Genomic DNA, 17900 nt, shown 5'->3' on the forward strand with positions numbered 1-17900 from the left:
CTGTTTTGACAAAGACGTGCATTCATAGTGAAGTACATGTTGAGAATTCAATAAACTGAAGTGAAGTGGGAAACACTAACTACTAAAGGCAAAAATATACATTTTATGTACTGATTTGAGAATATCATAGTTTTTGCATACTCCACCTAGAATACTTCCCATTTAATCTTTCATGTGGTAAATTAAATGTAAAGAAATAAGCAATGTTTTCAGTTTCTTTTATAGTCTACTCAAAACACAATTTTCTGGTTATTTCTTTCATCGTCACTTTTTATATAAAGAAATACAAGATCATAAATGTACAGCCAAAGTAAAATGAACACCATTTTAGTTTTCAAAAACCTATTTATGACAGGAATGTACAGTAAACAACCAAATAAAACATACAACTAGTAACAAATTTTTGGCATATTATTTGTACAACAATTCTGTATTGTTCACATTCTGAAGACACCAAAGTTTGTGTGTGGAATTGGTGCATTTAATGCTGCCCGAAGACTCATGCCAAGAACAGCCCTCGTGTCTGCAGGGTCAATCACACCATCATCCCATAACCTACAAAGAGACAATACAATTATTTTAAAATTGCCACATTATTCAGCGAGTAACTCAGTTCCATTTCGAGAAACCTATCTATATTATACAGTAACTTATAAAACAACATAATTGCACAAAATGAAAAAAAAATTATTTGGTAAATAAACTTATTTCCAGTGCAAAGTTTCAACAAACTCGTTCTAATACCAACTTTTAGAATTAAGTCAGTTATCTGAGTTTAAGGTTAAAGTTCCAACTGTCACATGCCATTAGTTGCTTCCTTATGTGGATTCAGTCACACACAAAAATGTCTACTATTATGATAAGTTCTTTACATCATGACGACTCAATGTAAACTAAGCAATGACAACTATTGTCTATTCATAATTTTATTAATAAATCAGGTTTAACATGTTAACCGTTACAGTCTTGGCATATTACATCACATCACATTTCATACACCACATTATCTCTCCCTAATAAGAACTCAAGAAAAATCAAATAAAGCAGTCTAGATGCACAGAAATAGTCTGTAAGAAGTATGCAAGTTCTAAACAGAATGTTGAATTGTTAAGTCACGAAGTGTTCAAAAAACAAAAATAAATTAAACATGCAGCAAATACACCTCCTATATTTGTGCACTCTTAGTGCTAATACTGATATAGAATGCTATGATGGGGACAAAGAACACAGTATAAATACCGTGGAAAACACAGCAAACTTCTTTCAAAAATAACAGTGATGATAATTATTAATATACTGTTTTATTTTTCTCCTTTCCCTAATCAGGATTTAGCATACTAACCAAAGTAAGCTCAATACAGAGAACACAATTTTATGAGGAAAATGTACGAAAATAAAATTCCATCTTCTCATGGAAACAACACAATTTCTAACACAACAACAAAAGGGATAGGGACGATTTCAGAGGAATACACAATATTTTTATCTTTGGAAAAGATGAAGAAGGAAAATTACAATTCAAAATCTCTTTGATGACAAGTTTGTTAGACATGAAGAACAAGATCAGGTTGGGGAAATCTGCAGAAGGAAATAGGCCATGTCCTGAAAGGAACCACCCGATTTTCTTTTAACAGTATAGGGAAGCCACTTTCAATCTAAATCTGGATGAACAATTGAGGATCGGCGCTTTGTGTCTCAGTTTTGGAAAAGATATAGCACCTGGTGCATGATCAGACATATATTAAACTGACAAGCTGAGGGTGCTCCAAGCAAAACAAAACTGAACCTCAATATGACATCATTTAAGAAAGTTTAAGTTCTGCTTGTTTAAGAGAATGGTAGTGGGACAAAAATCGATTATCATATCTGTACAAGAATGTGCACCAAAAAAGACAAACTTACAGTAGCCAAAATTCTATAACCTATATTCATAAAACATGTTTATCTCATTCATACATCAAATAAATGTGTAAATGTACAGTTAAGGTATAACCACAAATGTGTTATAGAATGTGTCTGGAATGACTAGAATCAGTTACTTCTGTTACATTGTTTTCTGTATGTACCCACACAATTGCTCTTTAGTCTCTTATTCAAAGGATAATACTCTGAGGTTCACAGAGAATATCCGTAATAACCAGTCGTCCCTACTGCATAACACGCCAAGATGAAATGTTAACACACTGGTGGTAAAAAAACTGTTAATAGCTTTTCATCAGTGGCATTATGAAAGCTATAATTCATTCACACTACTCAGGCAAGTGCTCCTTGTGTAGCGATCTACTGTGTGATGTCAGAGGTTAAAACAGTTTGTTGTTACCAACAAAAAATTGAATGACTAAAGATAACCAATCAGAGTACAGTGAAGGTCTTTGGCAGTTCTTGTGCATATTATCAAGAAGTTTGAGTTTGTAGCTCTGAACATGTGCACAACTTTGAAAGCTAAGCTACAATGTTCAACTTCTTGTTTATGCATCTACCCATAGCTCAATGTTTGATTATAAAGTGGATGCTTGTTTTTACTCATTCCATAGTTTGTGTCCTACCAATAAGTTTCCCAGAGGCACTGATAAGTTACACATACCTTAGGTAATAACCAGATATAATGATCTGTATGATGAAGTTATTGGTAGGTCTTTCCAAACCAAAAAAGAACCAGCACATGAACCAGATACTGTGTGTTCCACAACCCTTCATCTCTATCAGGCAACATCCTTTAATCTTTAATATTATAGAAACAGGGTGGATTCCACTTAATGAACAAATTTGAATGAGCTGCTCTTGAAGCAGTGTCATGAAGTATAAGAAAAAAAAAAAAATACCTACACCCTTCTAGACTCACTGCAGTACTTCTACAGAATAAAACTGATTCTAAATGTTAACAAATCAAACAAATAAAACTGACCAGTACAGACACTTACATGTTTCAGTCAGTAATTGTAAGACAACATACACTTACTGGCATACATCCATCATGCAAACTGATTTTGCAGATGTTAAGTTTTGCCATTCAGAAAACAGTGGCAATCTGACTCAGAGTAGACTGTCGATCACCTAGTATGTGCTCATGGAAGCAACATGATGTCCATCTGTCAAACATTTGTTGTTGTCTAGTCCAGCAGTTTAGTCAAGTGGAAACATTGTATCTGCACTACTGGAGAGCCACCATACACATGCCCACTGTAGCAATTTACACATTGTCTCTACAATACTGGAGATACCGTTAACCTCAGAAACCCTAATTTTTAAGTAACCTCTGATGTGCTGTGACCCACTTAAGAATAAAATTAAAAATCAACACGTGCAGAATGAACAACAGAAGATATTCTTTTCAAGTCATACAATTTTATGCCCTCAATCTGATGAGGAACAAAAACTGTTAAAGAGTAACTCAACCTACAAGAGGATAATGGGTGACTGTAATGCAGTGATACAAAAGAAACTTAAAAAATAACAGAAATGGAAATTTAGTGTTTGACACCAGAAATGACAGAGGAGACAAATTGCGAGTTTCTCAGAGAAGGAAAAATGTACATCCTAAATAATCACTTCCAGGAAAAGGAAAACAGATTAATAATTTGGAAGAAATTAATCATAATTAAAAATTAGACTTAACCATATCAGTCCAAATAACAGAAGAGATTGTGCAGGAAGGCTCAATCGAATGACTTCAGAAGTTCTAGTGACTGCACATTAATAACATGAAGAATAAAATCAGACATAACATAAGAAATTTTAATATAAATGAGGAAGGTGTGTGTGTGTGTGTGTGTGTGTGTGTGTGTGTGTGAGAGAGAGAGAGAGAGAGAGAGAGAGAGAGAGAGAGAGAGAGAGAGACAGAGAGAGAGAGATTTGTGCAGAATACACACAGTGTTCAGCACAAGTAAAATGTCAAAAATATGTTAAAACCCCAACATTCTCTTAATATCTCCTCCTCCAATTTTTACATAAATGCTATGAAGTTGTAAACAAAGAAATAACACATTCCTTACCTTGCACTTGAATAGTAAGGATTTCCTTCATTTTCAAATTTCTTTACGACTGGTTTCCTCAGTTTATCATCGTCTTCTTTTGTCCACTGTTCAGACACAATATGCAGATATAAGATAAGTGCCATTTTTGAAATGAGTTTTAATAACATGTACATAGCAAATTTCTTCTCTATCAAAAATAAATCTATTAATGGCCATGTTAATGTGGTAACAAAAAAATTGTCACCAAAATATATCTCAGACAAATATGTAACCACCAAACACCAAACTTTCTTTAAAGTATTAAACATACTATTTACATTTAACTTAACAATATATCTAAAATTTTCTGATATATTACTGTTATAATTTCACTGCAATGTGTGTGTGTTATTAATGGGTCAAGTATGTGGTCTCTGTTGATATGAAACACTGCTGTACTTTAACATGGAAACAACACTGTTTATGACTACATACACATGTACTGGACAGTATCGACACGTACACACAAACTCTGCCAATGAACTGTGCAGTCAACTAACAAACAAAATTCCTCCTTGTATTTTTAATTTGTTCAATGGTTTTGTGACTAACTACTGTCCAGATGCTCTGTCTGTCAGACAATTTACAGACTGATGCCTGCAGGAAATCTAGTGTTTTCGAATTTCCAAACACTTCTTGCCTCTTTCAGAATCTCTCTAACAAAGGAAGTTGCTTATAAAACTCACATTCAACTGATTCTTGCATACTGCTAATCAGTCTGGAACTCTTACTTGACAGGGTTGACAGTGGAGGTACAAGACCTAAAGAAGAGGCACATTTTTGTCACAGATTTAATTAGTAAGCATGTAGGTGACATAAATATGTTTATACAACTCCTGTACCATGCTACAAGAAGGGAGTTATGCATACAAGGAGGGCTACTATTAAAAAGTTTAATAATAATGTGTGTTCCAAGATGAATAAAGTAACACATCAATTTGTTCCACATGTAGTCCATGAAATTATAATAATAGAATAATAAGATAAATTCACTATGGAGACTTCCTGATGGAAGATGAGAGGGGGGCGAATTTTAAGTGGTACTTGAAGTATCCTCAGGACACACAATAAGGTAGCTTGTAGAGTATTACACATTGGTGCACAGCTGAAACACAGCAAGGCAAAACTATTTCAACTGCTATTACTCTTCTTCTGTTGGATAATTAATTTTTTTTAATACAAGGTGTTTGAAAAAGAACTCCCTAGTGTACACGAGCGAAGCAGCAGGCGCTACGCTAGTAGGTAATCAGGATATGGTGTACTAATCAAACAATCAAACAGTACTGAGGACTTCTATAATTTTCCAACTACCAGTCTCTTATTTAAACTGAACCATTACTGAAGCTGGTAGGTCATCTGAATTATTAAATTTTCACCCTGTAGTTAATACTGATTATCTCAATATATCATTGTGCAAGAATATAAGTACCCCCCCCCCCCCTCCCAAAACTCTTCAGTCCACACATAGCAGTCAACTGGTAAATATCTCCATGAAAGTTTGCACAAGAAAAATAAATAAATAAATAAATGCGCAACTAGCATTCAACACAATTATATCTATGTATAAAACGTCCATGTTGGTCTCTTTCTATCTCTTATTTAACACCTATTGAGAGCCCACGTACCACCATCATCAAAGTAACATCCCGATGAAAGTGCATTCACAGTTCTGATAATGTTAACAGCTTCATTTTATTCACATCAATGAAGATCAGTGACTCACTGCACACACTAATGTTTATTACAGCCCTCATGTGGCTAGCATCTTATTAACTTTTTCGTAATGCATAACAGCAAATGAGTGTGTAGAAGACAATGGTGTGTTGTATTAATTTTGGTGGACTATGATTTGAAAGACAATTAGGCTCACTGTCACTAAATAACTAACCTCTGTTAGTAGACTATTAGTATTGCTGTGTTGAGAGTGAATTCAGTGAACTCCATAAAGTACAGTTGTGATCTTGCAAACTGAGTATGAACAACAAGAACAGACTGTATAGACGAGCTACCACCGAGTGGTGGTGTTGTTGTTGTTTATAAGGTCAAAAAGTAAGGTTTGCTTTACTTCGTTGCTCAATGACATTGTTCTGAATGGAAATTAGCAGGGCAGTTTCTTCAAAACTTACCACTGGAATAATACATAAAGAACTTTCAACTGATACAGATTGGTCCTCACTCCAATGAAAATGTATAATTTGAATAACTGTGGAATCTTGAAAAATTTAACTCAAGCATGTGTTCATCATCGAATGGCACATCTACCAACGAAAGTAATTTCAGATTATGAGACTTCAATTTGCACTTGCCACCAAGGAACTTTCATCTACAACCAATTAAATTTACATTTGGTTTCTTTTCACAGTAAGGACTAGCCTCACCTTGGCACTAGTACCAAGAACTTGTGATTGACAAAATTGGAATTAAGTGGTAGAGAACAATTTATGACTGAAAAATGTTTGAGACACTGAAGGTATGATGACAGTGACAATGAAATATATAGGAACTAGAAATTCAGTTGAAGGTGTTACGGGTGCAAAGACTATTCCTATATGAAAAGTGAACAGTGCACATAGTGCAAATAAAAGAAACAAAATTAAGATGCTGGGCAGATAACACAACAGGAAAAGCAGAAATCAATGGAAAATAAAGAAAGCACCTGCCATCTTTTGCAAATAGGACTGACAAGTAGGAGGACAAAGAAGACTGACACAATTTTCCTAAGGTTTCAGCCAATGAGGAACCAGTTTGGAGTCCAGATGTAAACAAGTCAGCCTGACATGGAATTATGAATGAACTACCAGGAGTGGCAAGATAGCAATAACTATCATCACAGGAAAACAAAAGTTAAAAGTATTTGTTACTAAGTATTTAGTAACTGACAAAATGGCAAAGAAGAAAAAAATCTGAATCTGAAGTATATGATGAGTGAGAAGGAATGGAAGATGAGGTTAGATTTGTATAACTTAGGTTCCAAAATTCATCAACAACATACTTGAAACATGGAAAGAAAGTCTTAGCATCAGCATTTAGAATGTAGGAAATAAACTACATTCAATTCAAATTTGCTTAGAAGAAAAAATGGGCAAGTTAGTAGAAAATTTGGGATCAAAATTTGCCACCAGCAAAACGAATATCAAATATGAGACATCAATTCTGTATGTAGCACTGAGGACCTTTAATTTGCAACCAAGTACATAAACATACATAGTCACTAACTTCTTTGCACTGCTGTCTGTGCTCCTTCCAAATATTGTTTTGTTAAATACAGCATTTTCAGAATCGTCAATTCTATTTCATTTCTCTCAGGTGTAGGGCTCATCAGAAAGGTGTTCTTATTGTTCTTTGTGATCTCCACAGTACAACAAAATAAGTTTTACACAAAAAGAGAGAGAGAGAGAGCCAGTACACCTTCTTTTTGTAACAGAGAGTTAAGTCTTTGTTTCATTAAATGTTTACAAACATATAACATTCCTTTTGACAAGGCCTTGATGTAAAATGACAAATACATTATGGCAACAGACTGGCATTTTCACAAAAATACGAAAATGATCAGGCACAACAGGTACTCTAACCTGAGACTTCTAATGAAATCAAACTCTTCGAAGACACACACACACACACACACACACACACACACACACACACACACACACACACCAGACAAAGTACACTGAACAGAGCAATAAAATAAGAAAATCAATGAAATGATACCTTTGTTTGTAATTCTGCTCATAACTACTCAGTATATATTTAGTAAAATTTGACATTGTCAAACTGAAGCAGGTGATTTATTTAACACACACACTCTTTTAGTCGTGAATGTCCTGATCACATTTGATACATGTTGTTGTTGTTGTGGTCTTCAGTCCTGAGACTGGTTTGATGCAGCTCTCCATGCTACTCTTTCCTGTGCAAGCTTCTTCATCTCCCAGTACCCACTGCAACCCACATCCTTCTGAATCTGCTTAGTGTAGTCATCTCTTGGTCTCCCTCTACAATTTTTACCCTCCAAGCTGCCCTCCAATAGTAAATTGGTGATCCCTTGATGCCTCAGAACATGTCCTACCAACCGATACCTTCTTCTGGTCAAGTTGTGGCACAAACTTCTCTTCTCCCCAATCCTATTCAATACTTCCTCATTAGTTATGTGATCTACCCATTTAATCTTCAACATTCTTCTGTAGCACCACATTTCAAAAGCTTCTATTCTCTTCTTCTCCAAACTATTTATCGTCCATGTTTCACTTCCATACATGGCTACACTCCATACAAATACTTTCAGAAATGACTTCCTGACACTTCAATCTACACTCGATGTTAACAAATTTCTCTTCTTCAGAAACACTTTCCTTGCCATTGCCAGTCTACATTTTATATCCTCTCTACTTCGACCATCATCAGTTATTTTGCTCCCCTAATAGCAAAACTCCTTTACTACTTTAAGTGTCTCATTTCCTAATCTAATTCCTTCAGCATCACCTGACTTAATTCGACTACATTCAATCATCCTTGTTTTGCTTTTGTTGATGTTCACTTTATATCCTCCTTTCAAAACACTATCCATTCCGTTCAACTGCTCTTCCAAGTCCTTTGCTGTCTCTGACAGAATTACGATGTCATCGGCGAACCTCAAAGTTTTTATATCTTCTCCATGGATTTTAAAACATACTCCAAATTTTTTTTTTTGTTTCCTTTACTGCTTGCTCCATATACAGGTTGAATAACATCGGGGAGAGACTACAACCCTGTCTCACTCCTTTCCCAACCACTGCTTCCCTTTCATGTCCCTCGACTCTTATAACTGCCATCTGGTTTCTGTACAAATTGTAAGCAGCCTTTCGCTCCCTGTATTTTACCCCTGCCACCTTCAGAATTTGAAAGAGAGTATTCCAGTCAACATTGTCAAAAGCTTTCTCTAAGTCTACAAATGCTAAAAACGTAGGTTTGCCCTTCCTTCATCTAGCTTCTAATATAAGTCGTAGGGTCAGTATTGCCGCACGTGTTCCAACATTCCAACGGAATCCAAACTGATCTTCCCCGAGGTTGGCTTCTACTAGTTTTTCCATTCGTCTGTAAAGAATTCGCGTTAGTATTTTGCAGCTGTGACTTATTAAACTGATAGTTCGGTAATTTTCACATCTGTCAGCACCTGCTTTCTTTGGGATTGGAATTATTATATTCTTCTTGAAGTCTGAGGGTATTTCGCCTGTCTCATACATCTTGCTCACCAGATGGTAGAGTTTTGTCAGGGCTGACTCTCCCAAGGCTGTCAGTAGTTCCAATGGAATGCTGTCTACTCCGGGGGCCTTATTTCAACTCAGGTCTTTCAGTGCTCTGTCAAACTCTACACGCAGTATCGTATCTCCCATTTCATCTTCATCTACATCCTCTTCCAATTCCATAATATTGTCCTCAAGTACATCGCCCTTGTATAGACCCTCTATATACTCCTTCCACGTTTCTGCTTTCTCTTCTTTGCTTAGAACTGGGTTTCCATCTGAGCTCTTGATATTCATACAAGTGGTTCTCTTATCTCCAAAGGTCTCTCTAATTTTCCTGTAGGCAGTATCTATCTTACCCCTAGTGAGATAAGCCTCTACATCCTTACATTTGTCCTCTAGCCATCCCTGCTTAGCCATTTTGCACTTCCTGTCGATCTCATTTTTGAGACGTCTGTATTCCTTTTTGCCTGCTTCATTTACTGCATTTGATACATATATTACAGTTAACCAGTCTTGACTCTAATGAGTCACCCTCAGAACTAAAAATCTATGAAAGACTATAAAACAATATTACTATTAAACATAAACAGTTATAAAATATTAAAAAGTGTCAGCGAAGGAGTAAAAATATGCTTGGCATCTCATTATGGAAATCATACATTAATTCATCATCAAACTGGTCACTTAACTCACAGGCTTATACAGCCGGCTCACAGCCAGCCGTAAATTTCAAGTCTGTCATTACAATGCCGGCTGCTTCACTCTTAATAAATGGCGTAACACATTATATAGCATTGCAAAACTGAGAAATCAATGTATTTAGTGGTGTACAACACACTTGATTTCATTCAATATTTTGCAAGATATAAGCAATCATCTCCACGTTTTGTTAGGTTTATACCCTACAGTTTCAGCAAGGAAACACCTTCCAGAAACTGTGTAGTGCACAAAGCAAGGAAGAAGAAAAATGATACACAGTATGAGTGTGAGGAATGTCTAGTGGCACTGCACATGCCTGTATTTTTTTGGGTATACCACATCAATGAAAACTTCTAAAACAGTAGTATCTTCACCCCTCATCACTTCAATAAATTGAAAGGATAGATTTATAAAGAATTCCTGTAAAAAATTATATAATTTTGAGGAACATGTCTAAGACAAAATATGCTGATTTTTGTTGGGTTGAAATCAACTTTGTATCTGCTCATTCATTGCACCTTAGCACCAGAACAATTATATTTCTACATGGTGCACGAGCTTCATGTTTAAGAAAATACAACATAACGATTATCTTTTGTTTTTTAAATATAATCAACCACAATTTAGGATACCGTGAGCAGCCCTCTCTCTTTTGACTAAAAAAACTAGAGCTAAAAATTGTGCTCGAAATAGCAGAGGATCAGATAAATGTGCAACCTAGTAGAATTATGACTCAAACAAATATATAAACTTCATTCCATTTATCACTCTTTGGCCAACTTGGCTGTAGTGTCATTAGATTTTCACTGAGTTTCCTAACAACTGATAAGAATGCAAAATATGGTAACATTTGCAAATGAAATTAATAAAATACGATGTTAAGTAACTAAGACAATATTTTATGACTAAAACCAAACAAAGTTTATATTATTCACTAAAATTCAATTCACAGATCCACCCCAATAACTGTGTGTGTTAAAAAGCCACTTTTTGAATGAAGAGGTGTGTTGGATTGAATCCAACCAGTGGATTATCAATGAGAGTCGGTGTGCTGGTCAGTCTGGATGTGTCCCACCTCCATTACAGGATTCACAAACATTTCGAAAAACTTTTCGTCACTTTCATGTGGATAACATGTTGGGGTACACATGTTCCGTCTTATGGTAAAGGGAGGGAAGAGACAACAGGTAATGGGAATACAAGATGATCGCGCTGACCCTGCATCGATGAAGGACAAAAGCCCACGAAAATTGCGAGTAAAATTGAATTCACTAGCGAATGGTGGCCCCACAATAAAAGAAATAAATTAAAAACATTTCTGACAAAAACACTTCACCAGCAAGATTCAAGCTAATAGGATATCTGATCTGAACACAGAAAACTACCATACCAAGAAAACGTCACATGTGGGTATCAGTTTGAAAGTAGAAATTCTTCCAGTCCATCTGTGGCATACAGCAAACCAGTGCTTAACAGTATTGGTTAAAAACAGTCTTCGTTGCAATTTTAGTATTTTATTTTTCAACTACGCATTTCACCTCATTTAGGCATCTTCAGGTTGATCTTAATTTGGCATTTCATCAAAGGATTCTTTAAACAGTGTAGCCAAAGGGCATCATCGAATACATCAGGCCAACATTGCCTTCATTAAACTCAGTAAAAACTTCCTACATGGGTGTGAGTGACTCCAAGACCTGCATAATGCATTATGCTTACTACTTGAGCCCCATCTTGTTCTATTACTCACTCCTGTGAATGGGGACACATCATGCAGGTCTTGGAGTCACTCACGTCCATCTAGGAAGTTCTTACTGAGTTTAACAAAGGCGATGTTGGCCTAATGTATTCAACAAGGTTTTTGGCTACAATGTTTAAAGGATCCCTCTAATCATCTAATACAACAAAATAAATATGAGGGATGTTCTGAAACCCATTCATACCACATAACAATATACACTGCAATTGGCAACCACATTGTCAGTACATATCTGTCTGCCCTTGTAATGTGTACTCAAATAACCTCGGGCCTGCAGATCTGCTGCTACTCTCTTATCTTTGGCACTCTGTGCATACATCCCCTTCCGTCGCCAAACCAGCAACGGGTGTGGATTCATATGGTATTTCCCTGTGTTGTCTGGTGTACTATCTTCTCTTTCAAAGATAATGATGAAAATTACTTTCAGAATATCTGACATACTTTATTACCTCATTAAAGTAATTAGGGAGCATACAAAATTAAAATGAAAGAGCAAGAATTAGGCAGAAATAAAAACACTACTGTTAATGACAATCTTGCCAGGAAAGGGTCACAGAGTGAATAAGCAGAGTTAAATGCCAAATATTCATTGTAGCCACCATAGTTTACTATCTGCAGAAGGGCTCTTGTTTTTTTGTTATTCCTTTCAGTTGGAGTTAAAAGACTACCATGTACTGTGTGCCTGTAACATCAGCTCTTGTGAGCATGGAATGCACATAACAATCATCATAATATTTTATCAGGTGCAAAACATGTGAATTTTTCATTTTGCACCAAAAGGAAGACTTCTCAACGAGATAGAAGAACTAGAGATTTCAATTGTAAAAAGCAACATCCAGAAATATCTTAAATGAACAAATCAAATTTAACCAAAACTTTTACTTTAACATTTTTGTAGTGTTGATTTCCTGATGATACCTTGTGCCCAGTGTGTTCAGTGAATCATATGATGTAATACCTCATAAGAAGATTGTTGCTCTTATATGCTTTCCATGGCACACAAGAGATGACACTACAATTTCCATTCACCTACACATTTCACGAGTGCACAGGAAATGGCACAGCTATTCTTCCTGGCCTGTCTACAAGCTGTGGTTGCGCAACTCCAACTGAAAGACATAACCAAGAAACAATGCCCCATTTGCACATGATAAACTTTGATAACTATGTTGAATATTTGGCATTTACCTCATTTATTCCATGGTCCTTTACTGACAAAATCCCACGTCTTTAACAATAATGATTTTAATTATGCTCTATTGCTATGGTCCTTATGGAATTTTGTCAGTAAAGGACCACAGATTAAATGAGTTAAATGTCAGATGTCCAACATACACTATGTGATCAAAAGTATCCAGACATCTGGCTGAAAATGACTTACAAGTTCGTGGTGCCCACCATAGGTAATACCAGAATTCAATATGGTGTTGACCCACTCTTAGCCTTGATGACAGCTTGCACTCTCACAGGCATATGTTCAATCAAGTGCTGGAAGGTTTCTTGAGGATTGGCAGACCATTCTTCATGGAGTGCTGCACTGAGGAAAGGTATCGATGTCAGTCGGTGAAGCCTGGCACGAAGTCGGCATTCCAAAACATACCAAAGGTGTTCTATAGGATTCAGGTCAGGATTCTGTACAGGCCAGTCAATTACAGGGACATTATTGTCGTGTATCCACTATGTAATAGGCCGTGTATTATGAACAGGTGCTCGGACATGTTAAAAGATGCAATCGCCATCCCCGAATTACTCTTCAACAGTGGGAAGCAAGAGCATGCTTAAAACATCATTGTAGGTCTGTGCCGTGATAGTGCTATCCATAACAACAAGGGGTGCAATCTGCCTCCATGAAAACCACGACCACACCGTAACACCACTGCCTCTGAATTTTACTGTTGGCACTACACACACTGGCAGTGGACGTTCACCGGGCATTTGCCATACCCACACTCCACCATCAGATCACCACATTGTGTACCGTGATTCGTCACTTCACACAACGTTTTTCCACTGTTCAATCATCCAATGTTTACGCTTTTTACACCAAGCGAGGCATCGTTTGGTATTTACTGGCATGATATGTGGCTTATGAGCAACCGCTCGACCATGAAATTCAAGTTTTCTCACTTCCCGCCTAACTGTCATAATACTTGTAGTGGATCCTGATGCAGTCCGGAAGTTCTGTGTCATGGTCTGGAGAGATGTCTGCCTATTACACATTACAACCCTCTTCAACTGTCGGCGGTCTGTCAGTCAACAGACAAGGTCGGCCTGTACGCTTCTGTGTTGTACGTGTCCCTGAACATTTCCACTTCACTATCACATTGGAAACAGTGGATCTATGGACGTTTAGGAGTGCGGAAATCTCGCGTACAGACGTATGACACAAGTGACATCCAATTGACAGACCACGTGCGAAGTCCATGAGTTTCACTGAGTGCTCCATTCTGGTCTCTCATGATGTCTAATGACTACTGAGGTCGCTGATATGGCGTACCTGGCAGTAGGTTGCAGTACAATGCACCTAATATGAAAAATGTACATTTTGTTATGTGTGAATTTTATCACCTGGTCCCTAATTACTGTAATGAAATATTTTTTTTATGGTGTGTGGTTCCCATTTATCTAAATATCTTTCCGTATTCTTAACTGTGGCTGATTATATTTAAAAAAATAATGGTTATGTTATAGTTACATGTGTACCAAATATGATCGAGACATTCATGGATAAAAGAGTATGTGTCTAGCCCATGTTGTTTCTTATGACAATGAAAAATTTTCATCCATTCAATGACTATTTTTGGACCGGAACTCATTTTGCGATCATCGTAACACAGAGTCAAAATGGTATTTCCAAAAATGCAAAAATCATGTTGTGATTGAAAATGCATCATGAAGTGCAAACAAACAGTTACAGCCCACACAGATATAACTTTGTGCACAGTAACTGTTCATTTCCACTTCGTGATTCATATACATTCTTGGCGTGCTTTCTGCATTTTCAGAAATACCATTTTGACTATTTGTTACGATGATTTGAAAATGGGTCTCAACTTGAAACAAGTCATCAAGTGAATAAAACAAGTGAAATTTGCAACTTTGGCTGGCTTTTTGTTGTACTAATTATCCAAAGGTGCTGATCTACTGATGTATCTTCACTTGTGATGCTTGAAGAGATCATGAGTCCACATAGTTCACAGGCCTGCTTATAGGGGCCACCTGGGTCAGACCCCTGGTGCACTCTGGCGAGTCCCCAAGGAAACAGTATTATTTCAGCAATCGCCAAATAAGTGCTCGGCCCATTTCGTATCCAGTATTCCTACTGTCCCATCACTGTGTACAGTGCTACTCACAAACTGTATCTTACATGTTGCTCTATAAAGTACAATGCTCCATAAATCTTGTTTGTTGTTGCTATAACAAACTTGGTGACAAGTGAGGTATATGTTTCTCTGCCTGTCAGTGTCAGTGCTAAGTTACCCGACAAACATCTTGATAGAAGAAATACTCCAATGTATCATTGTCTAGCAGCAAGCTTTTGCATAACAACAGCAGTCTCTCACCACTGCTCTCCGCCAAGAGGCCTCTGCGTGTTAGTGGCAGGTTACTATCCCGTCAGTGCAAACATCACCCTTTCTGGCATATGATGAATCAGACAAAGATGCGGACTTCTATGAGACATGGTTATACCAGCATTACCAAGTTTCTTGCTTAGGCGACCTGTGTAGGTCTTTCATTCTTTCCTGGCCTTCCCCATGCATTTATCAGTTGTTGTGCCAAATTGTAACTTAGCAAGACACAGCCAGCTTATCATTTGTTGTAATGTGCAAGCTTCTCTCAACCTGTTACTCTGACAGAATGCATGTCATTGTAACACGTGTAGAATTTTACCATTATCAGAAATGCCCAAAGCAATCTTACAAAGAATTACACGGGTTGAGCTGTCATTGTAAATTTGTCTTTAGTACCCATCACAAAAACTGCACTAATCACATGGTTTGTGGTGATATTATTCATCTGGCCGCAGATATGGAAGTCCGCAAAAAAGCTCTTCAATATGAGACTCCAATGCTTATGGATGTGTTAAATGTAGCACAATCCTTTGAAGTGTCACAGGCCACAAGCAATCAGATTGTTGTGTGAGTAAGGTATCAGAAGCTGCTCATTCAACATCTGTCAGGCACACTCCAAGTGTTTAGGACCACTGGGAAGCCATTGCAGCTATACAACCTACGACTCAGTGTCATATGGAGCAGCGTCGGTTACAACTGTGTGTCCCCCTTCTGTCTTGCCCGTACTGCCCTAAGGATTGGGCTGTTTGCAACAGGTGTTGAAATAAAGGCCACATTGCATTGGTGTGTAATTTCTCTCCAAACGTGTGAGACAGTTGTACTGATGGACATAAACAGTGTCTCTACAATGGCTATCTCCGCAAACAAATTGGTTATTGACTTGTGTGTGTTTAATAAACTGCTAGAAATGCAAGTGGACACAGAAGCTGCAGTGACTTTAGTAAACACTCAAATGCATGTGGACTTTGGTTCCCCTCCCTTCACACAGCCTACACAGAAGTTGGCTGGCTACAATAAACAGCAGATTCTGATCCTATGTCAATTCTCTGCTCCTGTCTCTTACAAATCTGTTGTTTGCCCTCTCATCTTCCTTTTCGTGGATCATTCCCACACTGCAGACCTGTTTGAGTTAGATGCATTTAGCGCTTTCAGTTTCCCCATTGCTGATAAGGTAAACTTAATGTCAGCTCAAGTTCTGGATCAGCAACTAGAGTCCCTTTGCTCTGAGTTTTTGTCTCTGTTTGCCTTTCACATTTTATGACTCTGTCAAGACCGTATTAGACCATTTGACATCGCTCAATGTCATTCAGCCTGTTTCTTTCAGTGAATGGGCTAACCACTGGTCATTGTTAAGAAGATGACAGATAAGCTTTGCCTCTGCGGCGACTTAAGTGTCACGATTAATGCATATTCCATGACTGACAAATACCCTATGCCTCACTCTGATGAGTTGCACGCAAAATTATCAGGTGGCCACTACTTTTCCAAGACTGATTTGTCAGAAACATACCTCCACTAAGCACCTTCTCATTGTCAATACACCTTTCAACCTACTCAATATCAATGCTTGCATTTTGGGGTCACTAGCACAACCGTAACTTTTCAGCATTTTTTAGAACAGCTGACAGCCTCTGTGCCCAGCTGCATTAATTACCTTGACAACATCGTTGTTTCGGGTTCTTCCACCAAAGGCCACCTTAGCAATCTCCGATCGTTGTTTTCTGTTTTGCAGTCTGGAGGTCTCAAGTGCAATCTTGCCAAATCTCAATTTTTTTCAGCTATCAATTGGGTACCTAGGTGTTAAGGTTTCTCACATGGGAGTCACACCATCGCATCTCCATGTTGACACAACTGCGGCTTTGCCACGGCCAACCTCTGTCAAGGAACTGCTGGTGTTTCTAGGTAAACTTGCATACTTCCATAGGCTTTTGCCAGATGCATCCACTGTTGCTCAGCCCCTGCACGTGCTTTTGCGTAAAAATGTGCCTTTTTTCTGGTCCCCAGCTTGTGACTGAGTGTTCAATTTGCTGAAACCTAAACTTCAATCTGCCCCATGTCTGGCCACTTTTTAGCCAGGTCAGCATCTAGTGTTGGCTACAGATGCCTCTCAGCAGAGTCCCGGTGTGGTGTTTGGTGCACAAATACACGGATGGGTCTGAATGACCCACTGCTTACCCTTCTAAGACTTTACCTCCTGCTCAGCAGTTGTATTGTCAGACTGAAAAGAAGCTTTAGCGATCGTGTTCACCCTCAAGAAACTATACATCTTCTTGTGTGGTTCTAAGTTCGATTTAATACAGATCAAAAGCTGTTGGTTGTTCTTTTTAACCCTTCACCTTCCTTGCTGGACAAGGCAGCACATAGTTTGCAGCGGTCGGCACTCTTCCTCTCCTACTATCACTATCAGATCCATTACTGGCCGATGGCACAACACACCAACACCGATGCCTTACTTCGCCTTCTGGCTGAGCTGGACCCAGTGTTTGATCAGAACGAGTTGCTTTGTTTCCATTTAGATACGGAGAAACAGAATGTGGTCAATGGTTTTCCCATCACTATTGCCATGATAGCATCAGCCATCACCGCGGATCCTGTACTTAGTAGTGTCCTCTCCTTTGTGCAGCACAGTTGGCTTGAA

General features: G+C 37.8%; 1 protein-coding gene across 1 annotated transcript in view; it reads right to left on the reverse strand.

Moving 5' to 3' along the window:
* Positions 1–241: 241 nt before the first annotated feature.
* The window catches only part of LOC126299297 (methylcrotonoyl-CoA carboxylase beta chain, mitochondrial), an 80103-nt gene continuing 62444 nt past the window's right edge, over positions 242–17900 (reverse strand). Inside the window, exons 10-11 of the mRNA XM_049991091.1 lie at positions 3993–4078; positions 242–555 (exon numbers count right to left, since the gene is read on the reverse strand). Of these exons, the coding sequence (XP_049847048.1) occupies positions 438–555; positions 3993–4078 (204 nt within the window). The 3' untranslated portion in view covers positions 242–437. The remainder of the gene's footprint in view (positions 556–3992; positions 4079–17900) is intronic.

This window comes from Schistocerca gregaria, chromosome X (genome assembly GCF_023897955.1).
Source record: "Schistocerca gregaria isolate iqSchGreg1 chromosome X, iqSchGreg1.2, whole genome shotgun sequence".
NCBI lineage: Eukaryota > Metazoa > Arthropoda > Insecta > Orthoptera > Acrididae > Schistocerca > Schistocerca gregaria.